We start from the raw sequence: 25552 nt of genomic DNA on the forward strand, positions 1-25552 counted from the left end.
ATCTGTAGTAAGAAAGAAAGACATGGTATTCTTAAAAAAAAAACAACAAGGAGTCCGGTGACACCTTAAAGACTAACAGATGTATTTGGGCAAAAGCTTTCATGGGTTTAAAAAAAAACACTTCTTCAGCTGCATAGAGTAAGAATTACAGATGCAGGCATAAATATACTGACACGTGAAGAGAAGGGAGTTATCTTACAAGTGGAGAACCAGTGTTGACAAGGCCAATTCAAGCAGGGTGGATGTGGTCCACTCCCAATAACTGATGAGAAGGTGTCAATACCAAGAGAGGGAAAATTGCTTTTGTTGTGAGCCAGCACTCCCAGTCCCTGTTCAAGCCCAGAATAATGGTGTTAAATTTGAAAATGAATTATACATCTGCATTTTCTCTTTGAAGTCGATTTTTCAAGATTTTTTTGTTGAAGAAGGATGACTACTTTTAAATATGCTACTGAACATCCAGGGAGATTGAAGTATTCTCCTACTGGCTTTCGTATGTTACCAATCCTGATGTCTCATTTGTGTCCATTTATTCTTTTACATAGAGACTGTCTAGTTTGGCCAATGTACATGGCAGAGGGGCATTGCTGGCATGTGATGGTATATATCACATTAGTAGATGTGCAGGTGAATGAGTCCCTAACGGTGTGGTTGATGTGGATGAGTCCTCTGGTGGTGTCGCTAGAGTAGATATGGGGACACAGTAGGCAATGGAGTTTGTTACAGGGATTCGTTTCTGGGTTAGTGTTTCTGTGGTGTGATATGTAGTTGCTGGTGAGTATTTGCTTCAGGTTGGGGGGCTGTCTGTAAGCAAGGACTGGCCTGCCTCCCAAGCTCTGTGAGAGTAAGGGATTGTTTTCCAGGATAGGTTGTAGATCGATGATGTGCTGGAGAAGTTTTAGCTGTGGGCTGTACGTGATGGCCAGTAGTGGTCTGTTATTTTCCTTGTTGGGCCTGTCCTATAGTAAGTGACTTCTAGGTACCCATCTCACTATGTCAATCTGTTTCCTCACTTCCCCAGGTGGGTATTGTAGTTTTAAGAATGCTTGATAAAGATCTTTTAGATGTTTGTCTCTGTCTGAGGGATTGGAGCAAATTCGGTTGCATTTTAGGGCTTGGATATAGATCATGGACCGTGTGATGTGTCCTGGATGGAAGCTAAAAGCATGTAAGTAAGTATAGCCGTAAGTAGGTTTACGGTATAAGGTGGTGGTTGTGGCCATCATTTATCTTCACTCTAGTGTCCAGGAAGTGGATCTCTTGTGTGGACTGGTCCAGGCTGAGGTTGATGGTGGGGTGGAAATTGTTGAAATCCAGGTGGAATTCTTCAAGGGCCTCCTTCCCGTGGGTCCATATGATGAAGATGTCATCAATATAGTGCAAGTAGAGGAGGGGCTCTGGGGCACAAAAGCTGAGTAAGTGTTGTTCTAAGTCAGCCATAAGACTGTGGGACCATGCAGGTACCCATAGCAGTGCCGGTGTGGGAGAGGACAAAGTCACAAAGCTCAGCAACCAGGTGTGTCGTGGCCTCATCAGGGATACTGTTCCTGAAAGCTTGTTGTCCATCTTCATGTGGACATTCAGTAACAGATTTAAAAGTAGCCATCCTTCAACAAAAAAGCCTTCAAAACCAGACTTCAAAGAGAAACTGGAGAGCTACAATTCATCTGCAAATTTAACACCATTATTTGGGCTTGAATAAGGACTGGGAATGGCTGGCTCACTACAAAATCAATTTTCCCCTCTCTTGGTATTGACACCTCCACATCAATTATTGAGAGTGGACTACATCCACCCTGATTGAATTGGCCTTGTCAACATTGGTTCTCCAATTGTAAGGTAACTCCCTTCTCTTCGTGTGTCAGTATCTTTATGCCTGTATCTGTAATTTTCACTCTGTGCATCTGAAGAAGTGGGTTTTTTTACCCACAAAAGCTTATGCCCCAATAAATCGGTTAGTCTTTAAGGTGCCACCAGATTCCTTGTTGTTTTTGTGGATACAGACTAATATGGCTACCCTCTGATACTTGGCAACATGGTATTCTTGGACATTAGATGTGAGGGGTACAGATGATAAAAATATTTTCAGATTTTAAAAAAAGAAGAAAAAAATCTCTTCTAGAATTTATCCCCTTTTCTGGTTGTTGCTAAACTATTCATTGCCAGGGATGACTTCTGTCCTTGGTTTATAAAGATATTCTGAAGAAAATTGTATTTTTTTAATTAACTGGATTACACTAAATAATGGGTATTTTCATTCAAAGAACACGTAACATATATATTTCAAAAATCTCTCTCCCCTACTAATAAATTGTCCAGTCTGTGTCATAGAGTGGGAAAGATTATCTGATTTTTTTTATTGCTATATATTGTATTATTCTCAGTATGAATTTTTAAAGGATGTATGTGTGGAATTCTGACATCCATCAAATCATGAAATTTTACATGGATTAAGTAACATCTATTTTACATTTCATTCTTTTAAAAAATAGGATTACACATGTTCAGTATAGTTCTTTTTTTCCTATGAACTGTGAGAGGAAAGTGAATCTGTCCCTTATGTTTAATTCTTTCGCTGGATTCGACGTATAGGAAAATGCTTTCATAGCCTATTTTCTACTGTTTTATTACTGTTCCTGTATCACCTCTCCATCAAATTGACATGTCAGAGGTGTTCTGCCTTTTGTTTGAGGAGAAATCATGTTCTTATTGAGAAAATTGATCTTTTGATGCTTGAGTGTTGAAAACCATAGTGTTTCAAGATAGTTAAAGATAAGAGTTTTATTGATAAATGTCTGTCAGATCAGTTTTGTGGAAAATTAAATTGTGCATATTGAATCAGACACAGTTTGGACTTCATTTAAATCACAGTCAATCTTTCTTCCCAAGAACAATAATCCACCTGTTGTCCGTGGATTGTGATCTACAATATTTAAGTATCCCATACAATTTTGGGTAATCTTAAAAGAACACTAAGGTTTTATAGCTCCTGTTTTTTAAGTAGATGGTGATAGTCCTCTGAATTCTAAATGTTTTGTTTTGTTAAATCTTCACTTCCAGTGGATTAACTGAAAAAATGAAAAGTCATGACTCTTTACATAGGATGGAAAGTACAAGTTTTATGTTCCCTTTGCTAGCACTGGATTTGCAGTTAACCTGCACTATGTTCAGGACTATGATTACATCAGATAAGCTAGTACACAAAAGCAAGAGTTTTTGGCTTGACAAGGTCCTATATAATGTGGAATTGTTATTAAATCCAAACCCCATGTTAATTTTATCTTCTTTTAAAATGCAGAGAAAAATATAAAAGGGAATATGATAAAGAGAAAAATATTTTCCAGCAACTAAGAAATTATTACAATGGAGAATAAAAGGCAAATAAAATCAATGAAATCAATTATGTTCTTTGAATACCAAGTGGACAATAATAACTCACTGTTATAAATTGAGAAAGAGTCTTGGATTCTGGGCTTTGATGCAATCATATTTCATAGTATCATTGGCCCTAATTTCATAAAGCATTCTGACTTGGGTGCCTGGAAAAAAAATAATTTCCTCCTATTGTTGTGGGTTTGCTATTTAGAGACCATTAGAGAAAGATCTTGTCTTGCTTGGAGAACAAATGATTTTTCTTATCTATAAATGATGTTTCACAGATGGACAAGGTCAGTTTCTAATGGCCGTCATTCTTTGATGGTTATATTTTATTAATGTTTTAATACACAGCTTGTGTTTTCTTATCACTGTTCTACTGTTGAACTGTCTCTCTTCTTTGTTAAATGTAATTTTCCTGTATTGTGTTTTCTTCACTCTTTCAATAACATTTTGATCTATTTCCTCTGATCCAAATGGAGGGCTTATTTTCTTGATTTCTCTTCTTAACCTTTTTCATTCCAGTCAGGGCTTCACCTCTCCCAGCTTGTAAATATTTGATCTTTAGTGCAATGGTGTCCATGGCTTGTATGCAAACAAGGAAACTAGAGAGCTCACTTAAATTGGTATTAGTAGGTCCTTTACTTTAGTTTCTTATGCCTGTTCAAGTGGAATGGGAGAAAATACCCATCAAATTAGAAGGTGATCTGATCCATCACAGAATTATCACTTACATTCTGGGAAAATGGTAAATATTGGTTTCTGCTGAGATATATTAAAAATGTGAAAAACAATCACATATATTAAGAGAATCATGCCATCCACTGGATAGATGACAAAAATTTGCTTAGTGTAAATTTATTAGTACTTTCTAGCCAGGAACAGAAACTAAACTAGAAAATTAAAATTAGAACTTGTTAGACCCTGGACCTCTCCCACTCAGAACATTTATTATGTGCTAATTGTTTGCTGAGGAACCTACACTTGTCTTTGATTATAATGAGTGTGTGAGAGAATATCCTTTTGTTAGGTCTTTTTCATTCAGGATTTAAATGTGTGAAAAAATAACATTTATAGAGGATGCTTAGTTTTAATGCACCAGATTTGATAGTTTTTTGCTCTACTTTACAGCTTTTTAATCCAATACAAAGTGCATAAAGCAGATGTGTATATTACAGTCACACAGAATAATAAATGATGAACAAGTATCAGAGAGGTAGCCATGTTAGTCTGTTTCCACAAAAACATTTTAAAGAAATTATGAAAGTAATTGTAGGTCCCTTTCAGTTCAATGTTTTTAATATATTTGGTGAGATTTAGAACACTGTATGTGAAAACAAGGCTGGCTTTATACTTGTGAGGTCTCAAATTGCTGGAAGGGAGGCAATTGGGCCAGGAGTTCCAGTTTTGTCTGTTTCACCTGCCAGAGAGAGGATATGATGCTGAGAATGGAGGTATCAACAAGTAAGGCCTCAATTAGTTGCTTGTTCCAGTTGTGCTGAAGGCTGGTTGTGACCATGAGAAACATGCACATACTTGCTTTTTGTTTTCAAACATCTTTTTTAGATAAAAAAGTCAGAGGGTTGAGTTGTATATAGTTTCCTGTAATAATCTTTGCAGAGATTACTGACAGCACTTCAGATACAAAACAGTGTTCTGGACTTGGCATTAAAATATGTAAAAATATTACTTTCATCCATTTTCAATTAAAATCATCATTATAATGCAGACTTTTTACATGTTTATATTTCTTTTTTCTTTTGTTTTTAGCTGATAATGCAAATGTGAAGAATGAAAGCCTTTCATCTGTGCAGCAGCTTGGCATTAAAATGACAGTCAGGTACATTGTATTAAAATATTTCCCTTGTGTATTTGTAGAGTTTGTTTGGTTTCTTTGCGATGACTTTAATGATATTTAGTCCATCAACTCAACGTTTTGTACCATTTAAATCTAAAGATCATTTTTGAGAGAATGAATTCTTATTTTAAAGATGAATAAGGTATTACTACATGATTAAACTATCTGCAACAAATTAAATAGGTTATTATTCATTATTGTTCTAAAGGCTAATTGTAACTTGTTTAGCAAGATTTACAGCTAAACTAACATTATAGAATCATTGAAATATAGGGCTGGAAAGGACGAGAAGTCATTTAGTCCATCCCTCTGCTCTGAGGCAGGACAAAGGACGTCCCTGACAGGTGCTTGTCTAACCTGTTCTTAAAAACCTCCCACAATGGAGATTCCACCGTCTCCCTTAGAAGCCTATTCCAACAGGACTTTGGAGCTGTGCTCCAGCTCCGCTCCAGGCAAAAACCTGCAGTTCCACTGCTCCAGAGCTGCTCCACGGTCCAGCTCCGGGCTCCGCTCCAAAGCCCTGTATTCCAATGCTTAACTATCCTTCTATTAGAAATATTTTCCGAATATCTAACCTAAATCTCCCTTGCTGCAGATTAAGCAGATTATTTCTTTACCAAATTTCTACACCACTTTCTATAGGAATTTCAGACCCAGACGTTGCAAAGGATCACATCCATGCTTAACTTTAAACACATGTAATCCTATTAAAGTCAATAGGAGAGCTCATGTGAGCGAGGTTGCATAAGTGTGTGAAGGTTTGAGGCATAAATTTGCAAATGATCTTAAAGAATTTCCTCATATGTAGGACTTTACAATAGTCTTATCTTGAAATCACAAAGACATGGATAATGGAAACAAGGTCTGTGTCTGAAACAAATGGTTGAGGCCTTCTAGCACAGTGCAGTTTAAAAAAAAATACAGTTTTGTCAATGGCTGCAATCTGAATGTCCAGGGACAACTGAGGATATAATGAGACTCCTATAATAGATTGCAAACCTTAGGCCGGTGAGGGAGGGAGGGAGAGTGTTTCAGTCTAAGGCCATGGCTACACTCACACTTTACAGCGCTACAACTTTTGCGCTCAGGGGTGTGAAAAAACACCCCCCTGAGTGCTGCAAGATACAGCGCTGTAAAGCATCAGTGTAATCAGGGCGGCAGCGCTGGGAGCGCTGCTCCCAGCGCTGCACGCTACACCCGTAAAGGATGTGATTTACATGCAGCGCTGGGAGAGCTCTCTCCCAGCGCTGCCGCTCCGACTACACTCACACTTCAAAGCGCTGCCGCAGCGCTGCAGGAGCAGCTCTTTGAAATTCCAAATGTAGCGTACCCTAAGTTATACAACTTCAGCTACGTGAATAACATAGCTGAAGATCTACTTACCATGGTGTCTTCACTGCGGAAAGTCGACGGCTGTGCCTCTCGCCCTGATGGAGTACCAGAGTCGATGGAAGAGCACTTGGCTGTCAATTTATCGCATCTAGATTAGACACAATAAATTGACCCCCGCTGGATCGATCACTGACCATCGATCCAGCGGGTAATGTAGACAAGCCCTTAGTAACAAATGTTTGCTGTGCTCCTTCAATAAAATCTAGACCAGTTCACCAGTTTGAGTTCCCTGCCCTAACCATAGTATACACTTAATGACATATAGGGCTATGAGTTCTCAACGTTTCATAAATTCTAGAACTATATTAAATGCATCCAGGAAAATGTGTTCTTGTTTTTAAAGAATAGACGTTGTATGTTTTACTTTTATATAAACTTAAGTATCTAAGTTTGTTTAAATTTTATTTTATTAGGTATGGTAAATATTTAAATTTGCTGAAAGATGGTGCTGAAAATGATCTGTGCCTGGTGTTAATGGACTGTGACAAATTTCTGAAACAACAGCAAACATCTGTAAAGTCCTCACTTCGTATCTTTTTTTGATGACACAAGTTAGATTGACTAGGACATTAGTGACAGTTGAATTGTCAAAGAAATTTTTCATTTATCTTGTTCTTTGAATTCCTGGTGGTGGTGCAGACTACATAGTATTTTTCATTACATTTTGTGCACACACAAAAGAAAAATCCATTATTATGAAACCTTTCTATCACTAAAATGTGAACTTGACAGAATAACTATATGATCTTTGACTGTAACCCTCATCCTTTTCTTTCATTTGATTATTAAACTTGCTTGTGTGTCTTGTCTGGTTTTAATTTTAAGCTCTTTGGGGCAGAATCATGTCTTTCAGTATGCTTTCAGCAATTAGCTCTAATCCCCATTAGGTCTGCTAGTTTCTTCTGTAATATTGATGATAATATTATTAATATTGAACATTTAGTCATCTGTAATTATAATTTGATTTGTATTAAGGTTTTGAGCTAACATTTTTTCATATAATTGTGTATTTTACTTGTTTGTATAAAAGAAACACAAAACAAAAAAATGCTTTGACAGCATATCTTACCTAGTAACGTGTTTGATTTATTATTTGATAAAATATTTAAGGACGCTGACAAAATATACTTCATTTTTAAAGCCTTTCAATTTTTTATGTTTACTGTTGTTTTATGCCTCCTTGGAAGTTTGGAAGCTGCAACCTGTTTTCTTACTAAAATTTTTTTTTCACCCTCCTCTTTATTACATGCACACACTTGTTTACTGTTATAAAAGTACTTATGGGTGTTGGGCTACTGGCATTAACTTAAAATAAACATTCAAGCACCTACGTTTTGGTGGTTTTGTTTGTATTTTTCCAAGGGTCATGGAAGAATTATGTGGACTTTGCGGAAAGGAAAATTAGATAGTTCAAAGTCTAGGGGCCTAATTTATCACAGTTAATTTTACTCCAGTTTTATACTGATTTAACGTTAATGGACTTTTTATGTTCAAGAAACCATCTTCAGTGTAGCTACACTGGTGCAACACTGAAGCTTCTGCAATAAGACCCTAGGTCTACACATCTTGTTCTGTTTGAATTGTTATATTAACTTTCAGAATCTCATTTTTTTTTTAAATACCTGATTTGTTGTGATTCACAATCTAATCTATTGTTTGTTTGTTTTTTTATTTAGCTGATTCTTTGTTCCTCGGAGAAAAGAAACGTGCTTGTATGCCAGCAGTAGTTGGTTGTTTGTCAGAGTTCCTTAACATTCTCCTACAGGTTGTCTGCAGGAAGATTATGCTGGCTATGACTGGTTTGCATCGTCTGTATTTCTGATAATGTCAGGAGAGACAGAGAAAACATTAACATTTCTTCAGCAATTTTCCAGTCTTCTCATCTCAGCTTTTCTCTGGCTGCGAAGATTGCATGTTTCTGTAAGACTTTAAAAGCTTTTCTTTTTAAAAGTGGCTTTGAAATTTTTAAAAGAAATATTTATCAGTTTTACTGAGTTGTTGTTTCACTTTTCATTAATATCCTCTAACTGAATGTTTGTCCCTTAAAATTCTCTCAGAAATAAATATACAGATTTGACGTTTGTTCAAATGGTTGTTTAAAGGCAGTGAAATAACGAGTAGACTAATGGTAATGGCAGTGTTATTGAATGTTAAAGTTGGCAATAAAATAAACTTTATTAGTTGTGTTAAATTCCTTGTATAGAGAGAAGGCACTTATTGAGTGGCCTTTTTTATTATTATTACACTGTGCAAGTTCATTGTTTTGATTATTAGCTTAGTTGTATTTTAAAATCAATAAACGGCACAAAATATTAGAGTTGTACAGAAAAATACTAAAATGCTTTTAGTATTTTTTGTATTTATGTATTTAAATCAAGCTAGTTACGCAAGCTCTATAATTTTCATCCTTTGTTAAATATGATGTCATCTATTTAAAAAAATCTTTTTTTGCTTGGTTAGGTATTGTACTTTGTCAAGTTCTGCGACTGGTGTAAATTACATTCTCAGCTAAAGTCAGTCACTAGAAAATTGTGGGCTTGTTAGATGATTCTCTAGCTCTTTTTCAAGAGGATGTTTTATATATTCCCACTTATAGTACGTAGCACCTGGTCCAGTTCTGCAGCTGTTCCAGCACTGAGAAGATTGGCTTCATTTTGTGAGTCTGTTCGTGCTGACCATCCTCCGTACTGAGGAGTTTGGTATCTTTATAGCTAAATTAACAAGTGTGGAACCTCCAGGCAAAAGTACAAAGCAGTTTTAGGCTAAAGAGCCCCACATTAAATGTTAATTAGCTCTAACAAAACATTAACGTACAATCCAGAACCCACCACTACCTCCTTCTTGCCCCAAACAGGAATCTTAATCTCTCCCATTATGTAACTCTTAATCCCAACTGAGGTGTCACTATATGGAGTGGAGATTGTAGTATACGTGCAACCTCCTGTGAGCCAGGACCCAAAGTGAAAGAAGGAAAAGTTCAAAGGAATGCACATCTTCCCCAAGCCAAAACACATTACTTACAAACCACACATCCGTCTACCCAGAACATTCCACACTGGTAACCTCTCATTCCCTTCTCCCATTCAAATAGAACTTCACTCCTACCCTCCATATATATTCCCCTCCACATACACACACCATACCTGGGCAAATCATGACAGCTCCGTCCAATTTTCTACCCACTATATAGGATGGCAGAAAGAAACCCTCTTGTATTCTCTGCTCCTTCATTTATAAAACAACAGTTTCTGTGTGTCTGATTGGGCAACAGATGGGGGGAGGAATTACACTTCCTACTCACAAAGGTAACTTTCATTAAACCATATATGTAATAAGGAATTGGGCTGTCAACTGAGATAAATATCTGGTAAACATTTTTGTATCAGTTTCTCTCTTTACAGTTTTCCACACATTTTACCACACTTTTCTCCTGCTTCTGGTACCAAAGAATATTTACTTACTTAGTAGTGTCTTTTAAAGTAAAATCATACATTTTCTTTTATAGTAAGTAACAATTATTATTTGTTGTTTGCTTTGTTGGTCAGGTACACCTACCTATTGACACAGCAGAATCTGGCATTCACCCCATCTATTTTTGCAGTGCTCACTACATTGAGATGTTGCTGAAGGCTGAGTTGCCACTTGTCTTTTCAGCTTTCCACATGTCTGGTTTCACTCCATCACAGGTAATTTACAAAAGCATATTAAAGGATTGTGTAAATGTTTGACTTAAATCCACAAAATCAAGGATATTCAGAAAAGGTTGAAGCTACTATGGCTATGGATTTTTTTAATATACATTTTTGTGTTTAGGACTAAAAGTACACAGTTAAAACATTTTAAAATGGAAAACAGTTGACTTCAGTGGAACTTCAGCTGAGGAGCTACCCCTTCCTGGTTTATGCAAAAACTTGACCAAAAGCTATAAAACCCAGCCACAATAAAATGACTAAAGAATAAAGTTTTAGTCTTCAGCCATACAAAGTAAATTGTTATGAAAATCAGGTAACTATTCATTTTGTAGATTTTTTTAATATACATTTTTGTGTTTAGGACTAAAAGTACACAGTTAAAACATTTTAAAATGGAAAACAGTTGACTTCAGTGGAACTTCAGCTGAGGAGCTACCCCTTCCTGGTTTATGCAAAAACTTGACCAAAATGTGCTGGATTTTTAAATGGAATCATAAGGGGTAAAAGAAATCTCACTGGCATGATCATTTCCAGTAGGGGCTTAAATTCCGTAGTACGTTTGTATGGTGTATGATATAAGACAATTCAGTTTATATTGGAGTTAAAGTTCCTGATATCACAATCAATCATTACAATTAGGTGAAAAAGTAAACCCAAATCCATATATTAATGTACTATTAAGGCTGAGATTTGACTCAAGCACAGCAACCATAGCCCCCTTTGTGTGTTGAAGATGTAAAGTCCCACGTAAGTGCTGTTGCTTCTAGAGATTTACTCAAGGCTATGGATGAACAAACACCCAGGCTCTTCTTTGCCCTGGGCATAACTCATTAGAAAGGTCATTATGTGCCAAGACTTGGGGGCCCAAGTGTGTTCTTTATGGGAATGAGTGTGGATGTGGTGCAAGAATTGATTAAAAGAGAGAAAACATGAACTTATCAAGATTTACAATAACTGAATTTGATTCTACTTCCTTACGTGTACTGCTCAGTCTTACCTATAAAGGATAAATTTTAAAATATAAGGAAAAACTGCCTTTCAGAGTGAAAGGAATGGCCTATTTTAAAAAAATTAGACAGGGAAGGAAGTGTAATAGCACAAGTCATCATTTCATACATGACCTGATCCAGCTGTCATTGAAGTCAACTGTCTTTGTCTAGTTTACGATTAAAAATATGTTGTTAGTACCCGTTAATGAACATATCCTTACAGCACACCTTTTATCCTCCTTTAGACAAGCATAGTGCACAGGATCAGGCCCTAGTAAAAGCTAATTGCCTGAGTTTCAGAGATGCTGAGCATTCCCAACTCCCACTGGATTCTAGTTCCTACAGGACAGATGTTCTTATCACAGAAAACCTCACAGGAGGGAAATGAATGTCATAGTATTTAAACATTGGACTGGGATTCAGGAGATCTGGGTTCTGTTCCAATCTGTCCCAAAGCCTTCCTGTGCAATCTTGAGCAAGTCACTTTAAGGCCTCATTATCAAAGGTGTTGTGATCAAGAATCCCAACTCAGTGAGAATTGTTGCTGCTCAACTTATCTGAAAATCAGTTCCTTAATTTCTTTATTCTTCAGTTCCCCATCTGTTAAGTGGAGGTAATAATATTTCCCTACCTCCACAGGGGTGTTATGTGGATAAAATCATTGTACGTGAAATGTTGAAATACTACAGCGATGAGCAGTTGAACAATGTATTAACTAAATAAATCAATATTGGCATTAACACCCTTATTGGAAGTCTCAGCAGGGATGTTAAAGACTGAATGAACATGGAGATTGAACTAGCCTCCATGCAGTCCTTCCAAGGTCAGGGCTGAGGTATATTGGTGGGACAGTGTGGCGAAAGGTACTGCATAAGCAGCAAGAATGCAGGCTATTGAGTGGAATAGAGGCTTTCCTTCCAGGGATCTCTCTCTCACAGACACTGCACTTGCTTTTAAAAATAATAAATAATCTGTCTTTAGAAAAATATATAAGATAACCTGTATGCCAAGTTTTATCACAATTCATAGTAATACCCACGGCAAGAATAAGTTTTTAATGGAAACACATAGAATGGACACCACTGTAATAAGCACACATCCTCTGGCTACATTATTGTGTTATTTTATTGCAAAAAATAATGCTTCAATTAACTCTGAAAGCAACTTTAACATATATAAAAGTCAGTGTATAAGAATACACAACTGAATGCAATCTCATTCCAAAGCATAGCCGTTGTAATCCAATTAGAAACACAGTACTTTCTGCTGCTGCATATTTTTAAACACTTAGGGGCTGATTAACAAAGGATTTGTGGTCTAGAGCTAAATGAAGTGTGCTATACTCAAGGGATTAAGCAACAAATTGTGATTTAGAAATGGAAAAAACAAGAGCTGCTAAAGCCCATGTCTTCCATACCATTCAATTAAATCCAAAGGTACCTCAGGGAAGGACCTACCATTCATTTACAAGGCACAGAAATTCTTTAATTTAAAGGGAAATACACATTAAATACACCTTCAAAGATATCCATGCCATTTTAAAAGATCTTAAGAAAATTCAGTACATAAAGACTAGTTTGTTTTTTCTGTCATTAAACTTTGAAATTTGTGTTTCAACTTAAACAGTTGCCTGTATAGATGTACATTACTGGATTGGGTCCTTCTATATAGCAGTGTCCATCGGGGCTGTACATGCATTATTTCAGGGCCATTGATATCAAATGAGGATCATGGTCCCTGCTGCACCTCAGTTCTTTTTAACCATTATAAGCAGTGAGGCCAAACTTCAAAGCTCACTTCATTATCCTTTTTCAAAATCCCTTTTTCCTGTTAGCAGAACAATAGTTGTTAAGAAGGGAATATGTTTAGGACAATTAATCTGGAGGTTTTTTTCACTTTGGGCGTCAATTTGTTTTGTTGGATTGACTTTATTGGTTAGGACAGCACTGTTATGTATCGCTTTTCCATCGTTCCAAGCCAGACAATATTGAGACCAACATGTCTGAAGCCAGTAGCTGGCTTTGAATTATTTTTGATCTTATCCTTCTCTGACCACCTCCTGGAGAGTCACTTGTTCTTTTTAAACTCCCAAGAATTGTGAGCCAAATGGGAAGTTCTCAAAGGAGGAAAATGATTACTGATCTTAGTGTGGTAACAGCAGTTCTTTGAGATGGTTGCCCATAGAAATTCAGACTCCCTGTGTACCTTCTTTAGAGCCTCAGGTGAGGGAGTCTTGAATACATGACTTTGGGAATGACTAAAGGGCATTGGGAGCCATGCCTCTTTTATGCTCTTACAACCGAGTACAAGGGAAGAGTTTAAGACCGACACTGCTTGCTACAAACTTATGGGTTTGTGCAGTAGAGGCACATTTTTCTTAAGAGTGAGGATCTACACAGGCCTCTCTTCAAGAACCACAGTTACTATGGTAAATAATATGTTTTATTCAATATACCAACCATGAAGTGTATCATTTTAAAATGCATATATTAAGCGGGGGTTCTCTGCCTGTTAGTCATGACCACCAATTTATGGGTTGGGTAGGGGATCTGGGTAGATCCTGGCTGGATGTGAAGGGGGCATGGGATGGTCTTGGTGTGGAAAAGGGGTTTGTGGTATAGAAAAGTTAATTAATTAATCACTGAATTACTGTAATAAATTGAATTTGTTTTTGTATTTTTCTAGATTTGTCAGCAGTGGCTAGCTCAGTGTTTCTGGAATTACTTGGACTGGAGTGAGATCTGTCACTACATTGCTACATGTATTTTCCTTGGTCCTGATTATCAGATCTATATGTGTATATCTGTGTTCAAACATCTTCAGCAAGATATTCTGCAGCACACACAGACCCAGGATCTACAGGTTTTTCTCAAAGTAATGTTTTTTTCTTTAGATTACCAGATTAAAGGAAAGCTACACTTTCCAGACTGAAAAGAGATATTATTTTGCCAAACAACTGAATTTCCAGTATTGATTTTATTTCAGACTCATTCATCTCTCTTTCTCTCTCTCATGTCTGTTTTCCATGAGGAACAAAGGGCTTTCACCACTACCTGCTATCTTTGCTGATCTCCTGCTGCATTCTTAGCTTGTTCCCATGTCATTCTGATAGCTTTCAGTTCTTCTTCGAGTGATTGCTCATATCCATTCCAGGTAGGTGTGCGCGCCATGTGTGCACGTTTGCCGGAAACTTTTTTACCCTAGCAACTCCAGTGGGCCGGCAGGTCGACCCCTCGAGTGGCGCCACTATGGCCCTTGATATATACCCCTGCCGGCCCGCCCGCTCCTCAGTTCTTTCTTACCGCCGTGTCGGTTGCTGGAACTGTGGAGTGCAGCTTGCTGTCCTCCACGTACCTAGCTCTCTTGTACACTGTTCGTAGTCGTGGTCGTAAATAGTTTTATAGACAGTTTAAAATAGTATATTAGTTGTATAACTTGTTCGCGGGTGGGCCGTTGCCCTTCCCGGCGCCCGGCACCGGGCTCATGCCTGGTTCGCCGGGCTTCAAGCAGTGCTCGGCATGCAAGAAACCGATGCTGACTAGCGATCCCCACGACGCATGCCTCAAGTGCCTGGGGGAATCGCACATCATTGAGAAGTGTCGTATATGCAAGGCCTTTAAGCCTCGCACAAAGAAGGAGAGGGATCAAAGACTCCGCGCTCTCCTAATGGAAGCAGCACTGATTCCGGTACCGGCAGCGCAACCGGCCACTTCTACTCCGGCACCGGCAAGACTCCCCGGCACCGTCCGTCCCCGGCACCGGGAGCAGATCCAAGACCCTCGACGTCTGCAACACCATCTAGGCAGGCTCGAGTGGAACGCCCGGCACCTAACTTGGCCGCGGCACCGCCTGCAGGGCTGCTGTCGACTCCGGGTCCGGAAGGTCTGTCAAGTCCAGCCCCTCCTAGCTCCCCCTTGAGATCAGGGGTCGAGCTGTTAGTCCCATCTACGCCGGAGACCTTTGCCTTGGCACGGGACTTGATAGCGCTCACGGAGCCATCGCAGCCTCAAACCACAGCACCCCCGGGACGGGTAACCTCCAGAGGCAAACCGATGCTGAGAGCGCTGTCTCCGGAGTCCAGGCACCGATCGCCCCGGAGACGTGAATGCTCGCGCTCGGGGTGCCCCTCGCAGTCCCGGCACCGTTCTCCTCGGCGGTACCGGTCGCACTCGCGGCGCTGATCAGCATCTGCACGGTCCCGGTCTGGCTCCTCTTATCACCGGCACCGAGACTCTAGGAGCCGTTCACCTCGGCGTTCAGCTCCTCGGTCGACCTCCCGGCACCGAGCCGGTGGTAGGTCCCAATCCCAGTCGACCTCCCAGCACTGCGTCGGTGGCAGGTCCCGGTCCCCACTGCCATACCGGCACCGCGCTGAACAAAGATCGCGGTCCTGCTCTCGGCACCGACCTCAAGGCAGATCCGGATCTCGGCACCGACTACCACGCCGTTCCCGGTCCCGATCCCGGCACCGGTACGGCTTGCGGTACCGATCCTCGGCACCGAGGAGATCGTCGGCATCGGCATATAGAGAAGTCTATCAAACTGACTCAGCGCCTCTGTGGCCTTCAAGGGAACCATCCGTGTCCTCTCAGGCAGAGAGCGCCTATACGCTGGGCCAGGACAGACACTCGGCCCTGTTTCAGGACCCTCCACCTCAGGAACGAGGGCCTCAACAGTGGGGGTTTTGGACCCCATGGGCGTACCGCCAAGCCCAGGGTCCGCAACAAATCACTCCCCGCCCTGCGGCGGAACGCAGGCCACCAGAGGCAACGATGTCTAGACCCCGTCCCTCCCCGGAAGCAGAAGACAGGTCCAGCCACCAGGACCCAGAGCTCCCTCCAGTGACGGAGGTGCAGCCCCAGACAGAACCCCCCGTGGACGCTCTGTTGCCAGGGGTTTCCTCGTCGTCTTCCCCTGATGAGGCAGTGGCGGGTACCTCATCCTCCAGCCCTCCCCCTCTAGATCTTAGGGCACACCAGGACCTCCTCCGACGTGTGGCACAAAACCTGGACATTCAAGCAGAGGAGGTCTCTGAAATTGAGGACCCTGTGGTGAGCATCCTCTCCGCCGATGCGCCCACCAGAGTGGCCCTGCCTTTCATCAAGACTATTCAGGCCAACGCCACTACTATCTAGCAGTCACCGGTCTCCATCCCTCCTACCGCTCGAGGAGTGGAAAGGAAGTACTTGGCCCTCTCAAAGGGCTATAAATACCTGCACGTTCACCCGACACCCTGCTCCCTTGTGGTCCAGTCGGTGAACGACAGGGAGCGCCATGGTCAAGAGGCCCTGGCGCCCAAGTCTAAGGAGGCGAGGCGGATGGACCTCCTGGGCCGCAAGGTCTATTCAGCGGGGGCGCTACAGCTCAGGGTCTCGAACCAGCAGGCCCTCCTTAGCCGCTACTCCTTTAACTCTTGGGTAGCGGCGGGAAAATTTGCAGAACTGTTACCGCAGGACGCCCGTCAGGAGTTTACCACCATTCTGGATGAGGGCAAAAAGGTAGCGAGGACCTTGCTACAAGCTTCCTTAGATGCTGCGGACTCGGCCACTCGGACCCTTGCCTAGGGGCTTACGATGCGCCGCATTTCCTGGCTTCAGGTCTCTGGCCTTCCGCCAGAGCTCCAGCATACTATCCAGGACCTCCCCTTCGAAGGCCAGGGCCTGTTTTCTGCTAAGACAGACCCCAGACTAAAGGACCTTAAAGACAATAGGGTCATAATACGGTCTTTGGGGATGCATACGCCTGCGACACAGCGCGGGCCATTCCGGCAGCAGAACCAACAACAGCAGCGGCTGTATCCTCAGTTCCGTCCGCGGCAGGACCTCAGTTGGCGCCGCGGCAGGAACAATCGACGCAGACAGTCGGGTGGCCAAACAGGGCAAAACCAAGGCTCCGCCAAGGCCCCTCCTGGACCCAAGCCTTCATTTTGGAGGTGCGCCCGAGGGCGCAGTACCAGTTTCCCCTCCGGATCCTTCCCCGCAGTTTTCCAACCGTCTTTCATTTTTCCTCCCGGCGTGGACCCAAATAACATCGGACCGTTGGGTCTTGCGCACTGTGCAGGCCGGTTATCGCCTGCAGGTTTCATCACCCCCCCCCCCACCCACCACCCTCGTCCCTCTTCAGGGACCCCTCTCACGAGCAATTCCTCTGTCAGGAGGTGCAGACGCTCCTCATCAAGGGAGCCATAGAGGAGGTTCCAGAGAGCGAGAAGGGCAAGGGGTTTTATTCCCGCTACTTTCTAATCCCCAGGTCCAAGGGGGACCTCAGGCCTATCCTCGAACTGCGGGAACTCAACAAGTATATGGTAAAGTTGAAGTTCCGTATGGTATCCCTTGGAACCATCATCCTATCCCTGGATCCCGGAGACTGGTACGCCGCCCTCGACATGCAGGACGCTTACTTCCATATCGCCATATACCCCCAGCACAGGCGTTTCCTCCGCTTTGTGGTCAACCACCAACATTATCAATTTGCGGTCCTCCCGTTTGGCCTCTCTACGGCCCCGAGGGTGTTCACGAAATGCATGGCAGTCGTCGTCGCATACCTTTGGCGCGGCCGCATTCACGTGTTCCCCTACCTCGACGACCGGCTGATCCGGGGCACATCGGAGCTGCAGGTCCACGACCACGTCCGCAGGATCAGCAGCCTCTTTGCTGCCCTAGCCCTCGTGATCAACGTGGACAAGTCTACTCTGCTCCCCACGCAGAGGATAGAGTTCATCGGGGCCGTTCTGGACTCTACCCTAGCCAGGGCCTTGCTACCCTTGCCCAGGTTCCAGTCGCTGTCGGCCATCATTCTGCGCTTGCAGGCAGCCCCGCTGACCTCTCTAAGAACATGTCTGGCCCTCCTGGGACATATGGCGGCCTGTACATTCATGACAGCGTATGCCCGACTCCGCATGAGGCCTCTTCAATCTTGGCTCATCGCGCAGTACCGGCCGGCCAGACATTCGTTGGACCCAGTTGTCACCGTTCCCCAAAGGGTACTGGACTCCCTTCGGTGGTGGCTGGATCAGTCCGTAGTCTGTGCGGGGCTCCCGTTCCATCTGCCCCAGCCCTCGGCATCGCTGACTACGGACGCCTCAGATCTGGGCTGGGGGGCGCACTGCGGCGCCCGAAGAACTCAGGGCCTGTGGACCCCTCAGGAGCTGGACCTCCACATCAACATACGGGAGTTGAGAGCGGTCCGTCTTGCTTGTCAAGCGTTCGTCCATCACCTTCAAGGTCGTTGTGTCGCGGTGTTCACCGACAACACGACGACCATGTTCTACATCAACAAGCAGGGCGGCACCAGGTCCTCTCCCCTATGTCTCGAGGTGATGCGTCTCTGGGAGTTTTGTATATCCCATGCCGTTCACCTTTCCACCTCCTATCTTCCGGGAGTACGAAACACTCTAGCGGATCGACTGAGCAGGTCCTTCCGCTCGCACGAGTGGTCCCTCCACCCAGACATCGCCCTCTCTCTCTCTTCCAGAGGTGGGGTCGTCCCCGGATGGACCTCTTCGCGTCCAGGGAGAACAGGAAATGTCGAACATTCTGCTCCTTTCAGGGTCGGGAGCCCGGGTCTATAGCGGATGCCTTCCAGATCCCATGGGCGACCCACCTGTTTTACGCGTTCCCTCCCGTTCCGCTGATACACAGGGTCCTCCTCAAGGTGCGCAGAGACAGAGCTCGTGTGATTCTGATAGCTCCAGCGTGGGCCAGACAACATTGGTACCCCATGTTGCTGGACCTCTCAGTAGCCAACCCAGTTGCCCTGCCCCTTCATCCGGACCTGATCACCCAGGACCACGGCAGGCTCTGTCACCCGGACCTTCCGTCTCTGCACCTTACGGCATGGCTCCTGCGTGGTTGACAGGCTCCGAGTTATGCTGCTCTACCCCGGTTCGGGAGGTTCTCCTGGGCGGTAGAAAGCCTTTCACCAGGGCTACTTACTCGGCTAAGTGGAAGCGTTTCTCCTGTTGGTGTTCGGAGAAAGGTCTTCTCCCTATGGAGATTCCCATCACCACTATTCTGGACTACATCTGGTCCCTCAAGGCCCAGGGTCTGGCGTTGTCGTCCCTTCGGGTTCACCTAGCGGCTATCTTCACGTTTCATCCTGGAGGGGACGGACGTTCCGTCTTCTCCCACCCTATGGTGGCGAGATTCCTGAAGGGACTGGAACGTCTCTATCCACAGATCCGCCCTCCTGCCCCTTCATGGGATCTCAACCTGGTCCTAACTCGGCTCATAGGTCCTCCATTTGAGCCGTTAGCTACTTGCTCCCTGCTCTATCTCTCATGGAAGACCGCCTTCCTAGTGGCCATCACCTCAGCTAGACGGGTGTCGGAACTACGGGCCCTCACAGTAGATCCCCCGTATACAGTCTTCCATAAAGACAAGGTGCAGCTGAGACCACACCCTGCCTCTCTTCCCAAGGTGGTCTCAGCTTTCCATATTAACCAGGAGATCTTCCTCCCCGTCTTTTTCCCAAAGCCCCATTCGTCCCGCAGGGAGCAACAGCTCCACTCGCTAGATGTCCGTCGGGCGCTAGCATTTTATGTGGACAGGACCAAACCATTCCGCAAGTCCCCCCAGTTATTCGTGGCGGTAGCGGACCGGGTCAAGGGACTACCGATTTCCTCGCAGAGGATATCTTCCTGGGTTACCTCCTGTATCAGGACCTGTTATGACCTGGCCCACGTTCCGACGGGCCGTGTGACTGCTCACTCCACCAGAGCACAGGCGTCATCGCTGGCTTTCCTTGCCCGCGTGCCGATCCAAGACATTTGTAGGGCGGCGACCTGGTCATCGGTCCACACATTCGCTTCCCATTACGCCCTGGTTCAGCAGTCCAGAGATGATGCGGCCTTTGGCTCTGCAGTGCTCCAGGCCGTGACTTCTCACTCCGACCCCACCGCCTAGGTAAGGCTTGGGATTCACCTACCTGGAATGGATCCGGTGTTCTTCAAGTGATTGCTCATATCCATTCCACACCCGCCCTCCTTCCCCACTGTCGGAGTAGCCGGCAAGAAGGAACTGAGGAGCGGGCGGGCCGGCAGGGGTATATATCAAGTGCCATAGTGGCGCCACTCTAGGGGGCGACCTGCCGGCCCACTGGAGTTGCTAGGGGAAAAAAGTTTCCGGCAAACGTGCACGCGCGGCGCACACACCTACCTGGAATGGATATGTGCAACACATCTCGAAGAACACCAGTTACAAGGTGAGTAACCGTCTTTTCTGTTTCTTTTGTGCATTTTCATGTTATCCTTTGTCTACAACATTGTCTCTTACCCTGGTAATTCCAGTCCAAGGCCTCTACTGCTGTTATTCAGGTCTTTCCTCCATCTATGTCAGAGGTGGGCAAACCTTTTGGCCTGAGGGCTGCATCGGGTTTTGTAAATTGTATGGCGGGCCAGTTAGGGGAGAGTGTCATGGCCTGGCCCCCACCTCCTAGCTGCCCCCCCCCAAGACTCCTGCCCCATCCAACCCCCCTGTTCCCTGACGGCCCCTCTGGGACCCCTGCCCCATCCACATAGCCTCGCTCCCCAACCCCTGACTGCTCCCAGACCCCCGCAGCCCCATCCAACTCCTCTCATTCCTGATGGCCCCCCTGGAACCCCTGTCCCATCTAATCATCCTTTCTCCCTGTTCCCTGACTCCTCTGGAACCCCTGCCCCTTGCTGCCCCATCCAACACCCCCCCCCCCGACTGTCCCCGGGGCCCCTGCCCCCATTCAACCCCCTGTTTGCCCCTGACCACCATCCACACCCGTGCCCCCTGACCACCACCCCGAATTCCCCTGCCCCCTATCCCCCCCCTACTCCCTGCCTCCTTACCGTGCTTCCTAGAGCACCGGTGGCTGGCAATGCTACAGCCATGCCGCCTGGCTGGAGCTGGACCATGCTGCCGCCGCTGCCACCATGCAGCACAGAGACCAGGTCAGGCCGGGCTCTGCAACCGTGCTGCCCCAGGAGCTCACACCCTGCCGCCCAGAGCATTGCACCAGTGGCGGTGCAAGCGAGTTGATGCTGTGAGGGAGAGGGAACAGCAGGGGAGGGACTGGGGGTAACCTCCTGGGCCAGGAGCTCGGGGGCTGGGCAGGATAGTCCCATGGGCTGGATGTGGCCCGTGGGCCGTAGTTTGCCCACCCCTGACCTATGTCCTAGCCATCTCAATTTTTTTATGTAATTTCCTTTCCTATTGGTTTCTGTTTTGTCATTCTCCAGAGTTGTTTATTTGTGACTTTTTTTCTAGCCGTCTGATATTGAAGATTTGTCTAAGTTGATAGAAACTTGGAATTTAAATAATAGATAATAATAAGTCTCCAAGTTTCAGTGCCACATAGTAAGACCAACTGTATAGTGGTGTTATATATTCAAAGTTTAGTTTGGAGGGAAAGATTTCTGTTTCTCTTGATTGGCTTAGAGTTACAAACACATCTGGCTTTTACTCTTCTGGTTTTAAAGTCTTTGTCTGTTCCACCCGTTGTATTTACAGTGTTGCCAAGATATTTGAAATAGCAGGCTTCTTCATCAGTCTCAGAAATTTCTGTTGGTGTTCTGTGTTGTATGTTAATTCTTATGGTTTTAGTTTTCTTGGTGTTGATTTTTCAACCTTACTAACTGGGCAGAGGCATGGTGATTATACGTTGGAACTTTCATGTCTCTGTGAGTATGGTATAGCAAGTTGATGTCATCTGCAAAGTCAGTCTCCTGTTAACTTATGCAGCAGTCCATTGTCTGACCCTGTGGTCTTTCTCATTACCCTATCCCCTACCAGTAAAAAAGATCATAGGTGACATAAGACATTCTTGTCTGACACCTGTTGTAATCTTGAATGATTTAATCAGTTAACTGCTATGTATTACTTAGAACGTCATATTTTCATAGAAGCTCTGAATGATGTTCACATATTTCTGAGGAAAATTTCCATAGTGGCACAGTAACTTCCATAAAACAGTTTTATCCTCTGTATGGCTTTTTGGAAATCTATAAAATCAATGTAAAGTGGTAAATGCCATTTGATCAACAGTTCTATGATGACTCATAGGGTTACTGTTTGATCTATACATGATTTCTCTTGTTTGAATAATATCTCTTCTTGTTGAAACTGGGACCCTACCACTTTCTTATTCTGTCTAGAATAATACCTTTAAATGCCTTACTTGGAATAGAACGCAACTGAATGCCCCTCCAGTTTTTACCCTTCCTGAAGTCTCCTTTCTTTGGAAGCTTCATTATATGACCCCTTTTACACTTGTCATTCACTTATACTGTAGTTGTATTTCTTCATCAAGCAGGGCAAAAAAGAGTAGTGTTCTCCAAAGAAAAATACTTATACATATAGGCCTTTTCCAGCTCCTATTGGAATTAGTGGGAAAATTCCTATTGATTCCAGTGGGAAGTGGATTGGACTCTAACTTCCTGTGTATGTAAGTGGCTTCCATTCGAATTAGGTGTGTTTCAGAGGTGTAAAGTTATGCAGTATCCTCTTACTGAAGCTTGAAAACATTTGAATCACAAAGTTTTCCCTTCAGATCCTTGTTATTTTGATAGCTGCCTCTTTAGAAGGACTTTGCAAGGTTTGCTCATTATATTATTGTAGGCTTATAGTTAGCGTTCCTGCTGCCATGAATATCACCTGAATGGATTACAGAGCCTGGGAGGGAAACTGTCTTTTCAATAAAATCTTAAGATATTTTATACTAAACCTTGAACAGCTGCCAAGATGATCTCTACCCTTCATTCATTTCTGCAAATATTGTTTGTACAGCATCCCACCAGTTTAACATTTGGAGAAAGAAGGTGAATTGAGAATTTGAAATCTAATTTAAATGATTAAAATATAAATTTTGATATGTAGATTTGATAAACAAAGTTGCACATTACTTTCAATGGGTAGTTTTCCTCCTATTTCACGGGTAATAATGACTGGTTCAAGATCAATTTGGCTATGTCTGTGAGAGCAGTTATAGAAACAGGAACAAGACAAACATACCATCTTGGCTGGCTGAGTTTCATTCATTTTTTTTTTAAAACAGTGGTTCTAGATGTTCTAAGGAATCTGCAAACTATGACCTATGGGATTCAACCCCCTTATCCAACCTCCATGTTCTCTATAGATTGTTAATGCTTCACTTTAGGGGGTGAAGGTGCCAGCTTCCTCTAAACAAAGTAATGGTTTGAGTCCTTGTTCAAGAAGCCATTATTTAAAGTTAGTAGCTGCGCCAACCACTATTCTGTTCTGGACTTTCCCTTTTCTCCACTCATATCTTTGGTCATTGATTTTCTTCTTCTGGGGATGGACAGAGATCAGGTTTCTCTGTTGACACTGAAATATTCCAGATGGTGGTGAGCTTTAACGATTAGCATCATTAGAGAACCACTGCCATAACAAACATAAAAAGCACAAAACTTGTATACCATGCTGATGGAGAAGCAGGCAGTATATTTTGATTCAGAAACACATATGGTGAATGTTTCCTGTTTGTTTTTGTGAAAATATAGATCAAAATAATTGAACAAAATACTCTGCTTCCCTATCAATATAACCAGTACATTGGCAAGATACCTGAAAAGACTAAGCATCAGCAGGTGGACTCAACAACCATCTCTACATGCACCAAGGAAATGAGCTTCAATGAATCCCTGACCATGGAAGAAAGACTGTACTCTGCTCCAGTAAAAATCAGGCTTTTGAAAGGCACAGTACTTAATTAAAATACTTCAAGTAAATCCTATGTATTATGGTAAAAAGAATTAATAATTTTAAAATAATCAGATTAATTTTCATGCCATCTATCCCTGCCACAGCATATACTCCTGAACACACCAACATAGCTGTTTTGGCGGGCAAATTGGTGGGCCAAGATCAAAACTCTACCTATATCTTGCTCCCACTTGCAAAGGAAAGGGATGTAGTGGCTGTGTTGAGTTTGCTTCCCCTTTTGTGCTGCTACCTGTGTAGCAATACAAGAGGTAGCTGGTATAGGAAGGTAAGCTCCCAATGCCCATGGTTTGCCATTCCCGGCCAATGGGAGCTGCGGGAAGTGGCGCGGGCAAGGAGCAAGATGGACAGACTTCATCACGGGCCAGGGTACGGTGTGACTGTTGTGTTTTTTCCCCTTGATGAACGCCCCCCCCATTGATTGACTCATTCTCTTAAGCAACCCACCCTCCCCCTTCGATTACAGCTTGCTTAAGGAAATAAAGTCACTATTGTTTAAAAATCATGTATTCTTTATTAAAAAGTCTTTATAAAAAGAGAGAGAGAACTGACAAGGTATCCCGGGTGTGGTTTGGGAGGAGAATAGGAGAGAAGGAAAAGGCCACTAAAAATATTTCAAAGTAATGACAGCCTTTTGGTTGGGCTGTCCATGGCGGTGGAGTGGGCGGGTGCACGAAGCCTTCCCCCACGCGTTCTTACACGTCTGAATGAGGAAGATATGGAACATGGTGAGTGGTGAGGGTGGTTACACAGGGGCTGTAGCTGCACTCTGTGACCCCGCTGCTGTTCCTAAAGCTCCACCAGACGTCAAAGGATGTCAGTTTGATCATGCAGCACCCCCGGCTTTGCATCCCGCCACCGCTGATCTTCCTGCCTACACCTCTGATCTTCCTGCCGGCACCTCTCCTCACGTTCATCCCTCCTATCCTCATGTTGGTCCCTCCTGTCGTCATGTTCACCGGCATCTTTCCTGTAATTTGATACCACATCCTTCCACTCATTCAGATAAGCTCTTTCATTGCAGGTTACTTCCATGATTTCAGAGAACATTTTGTCTCGCATCTTTTTTTTCCTCCATCTTATCTGAGATAGCCTTCAGGATGGAGTAGGGAGGCTTGAAAAATTTGCAGCTGCATGAGGGAAGTAAAAAAAAGGGAGAGAAGCATTTTAAAAGATAAATTTTACAGAACAATGGTTATACTCTTTCATAGTGAACAACACTATTCACCTTACATAGCTCATGTGATTTCACTACAAGGTCACATTTTGCATCTTAATATTGAGTGCCTGCGGCTCTGGTGTTAGAGATCTCACAGACGCAGGTCCAGGCAACAGAATTCAGCTTGCATGTGGCCATGGTAAGCCATTGTGTTTCGGCTTCTGCAGCCTTCATATATACAGTGCCCTCATTTCCCAAATACCAAGCAAAGCCCGTTCTGTGCTGCTTCTTTCCTGTTAACATACAGCAGCAGAAACCACCCCCCATCCAATTCTCTGGGATGATCGCTTTACCCTTCCCCCCACCGCGTGGCTGGTATC

General features: G+C 43.6%; 1 protein-coding gene across 3 annotated transcripts in view; it reads left to right on the forward strand.

Moving 5' to 3' along the window:
* TBC1D32 (TBC1 domain family member 32) overlaps positions 1–25552 on the forward strand; it is a 187186-nt gene that overhangs the window by 148340 nt on the left and 13294 nt on the right. For 2 of the 3 annotated variants that reach the window (XM_050949461.1, XM_050949462.1), the window contains 6 exons: positions 5146–5215; positions 7039–7154; positions 8391–8545; positions 10171–10311; positions 13992–14180; positions 23794–24442. In XM_050949461.1, the coding sequence (XP_050805418.1) occupies positions 5146–5215; positions 7039–7154; positions 8391–8545; positions 10171–10311; positions 13992–14180; positions 23794–24006 (884 nt within the window). In that variant the 3' untranslated portion in view covers positions 24007–24442. Of the gene's footprint in view, positions 1–5145; positions 5216–7038; positions 7155–8390; positions 8546–10170; positions 10312–13991; positions 14181–23793; positions 24443–25552 lie in introns of those variants that run through there. The other variant, XM_050949460.1, reaches the window with a different exon arrangement.

The sequence above is a fragment of the Gopherus flavomarginatus genome, chromosome 4, assembly GCF_025201925.1.
Source record: "Gopherus flavomarginatus isolate rGopFla2 chromosome 4, rGopFla2.mat.asm, whole genome shotgun sequence".
Lineage (NCBI taxonomy): Eukaryota > Metazoa > Chordata > Testudines > Testudinidae > Gopherus > Gopherus flavomarginatus.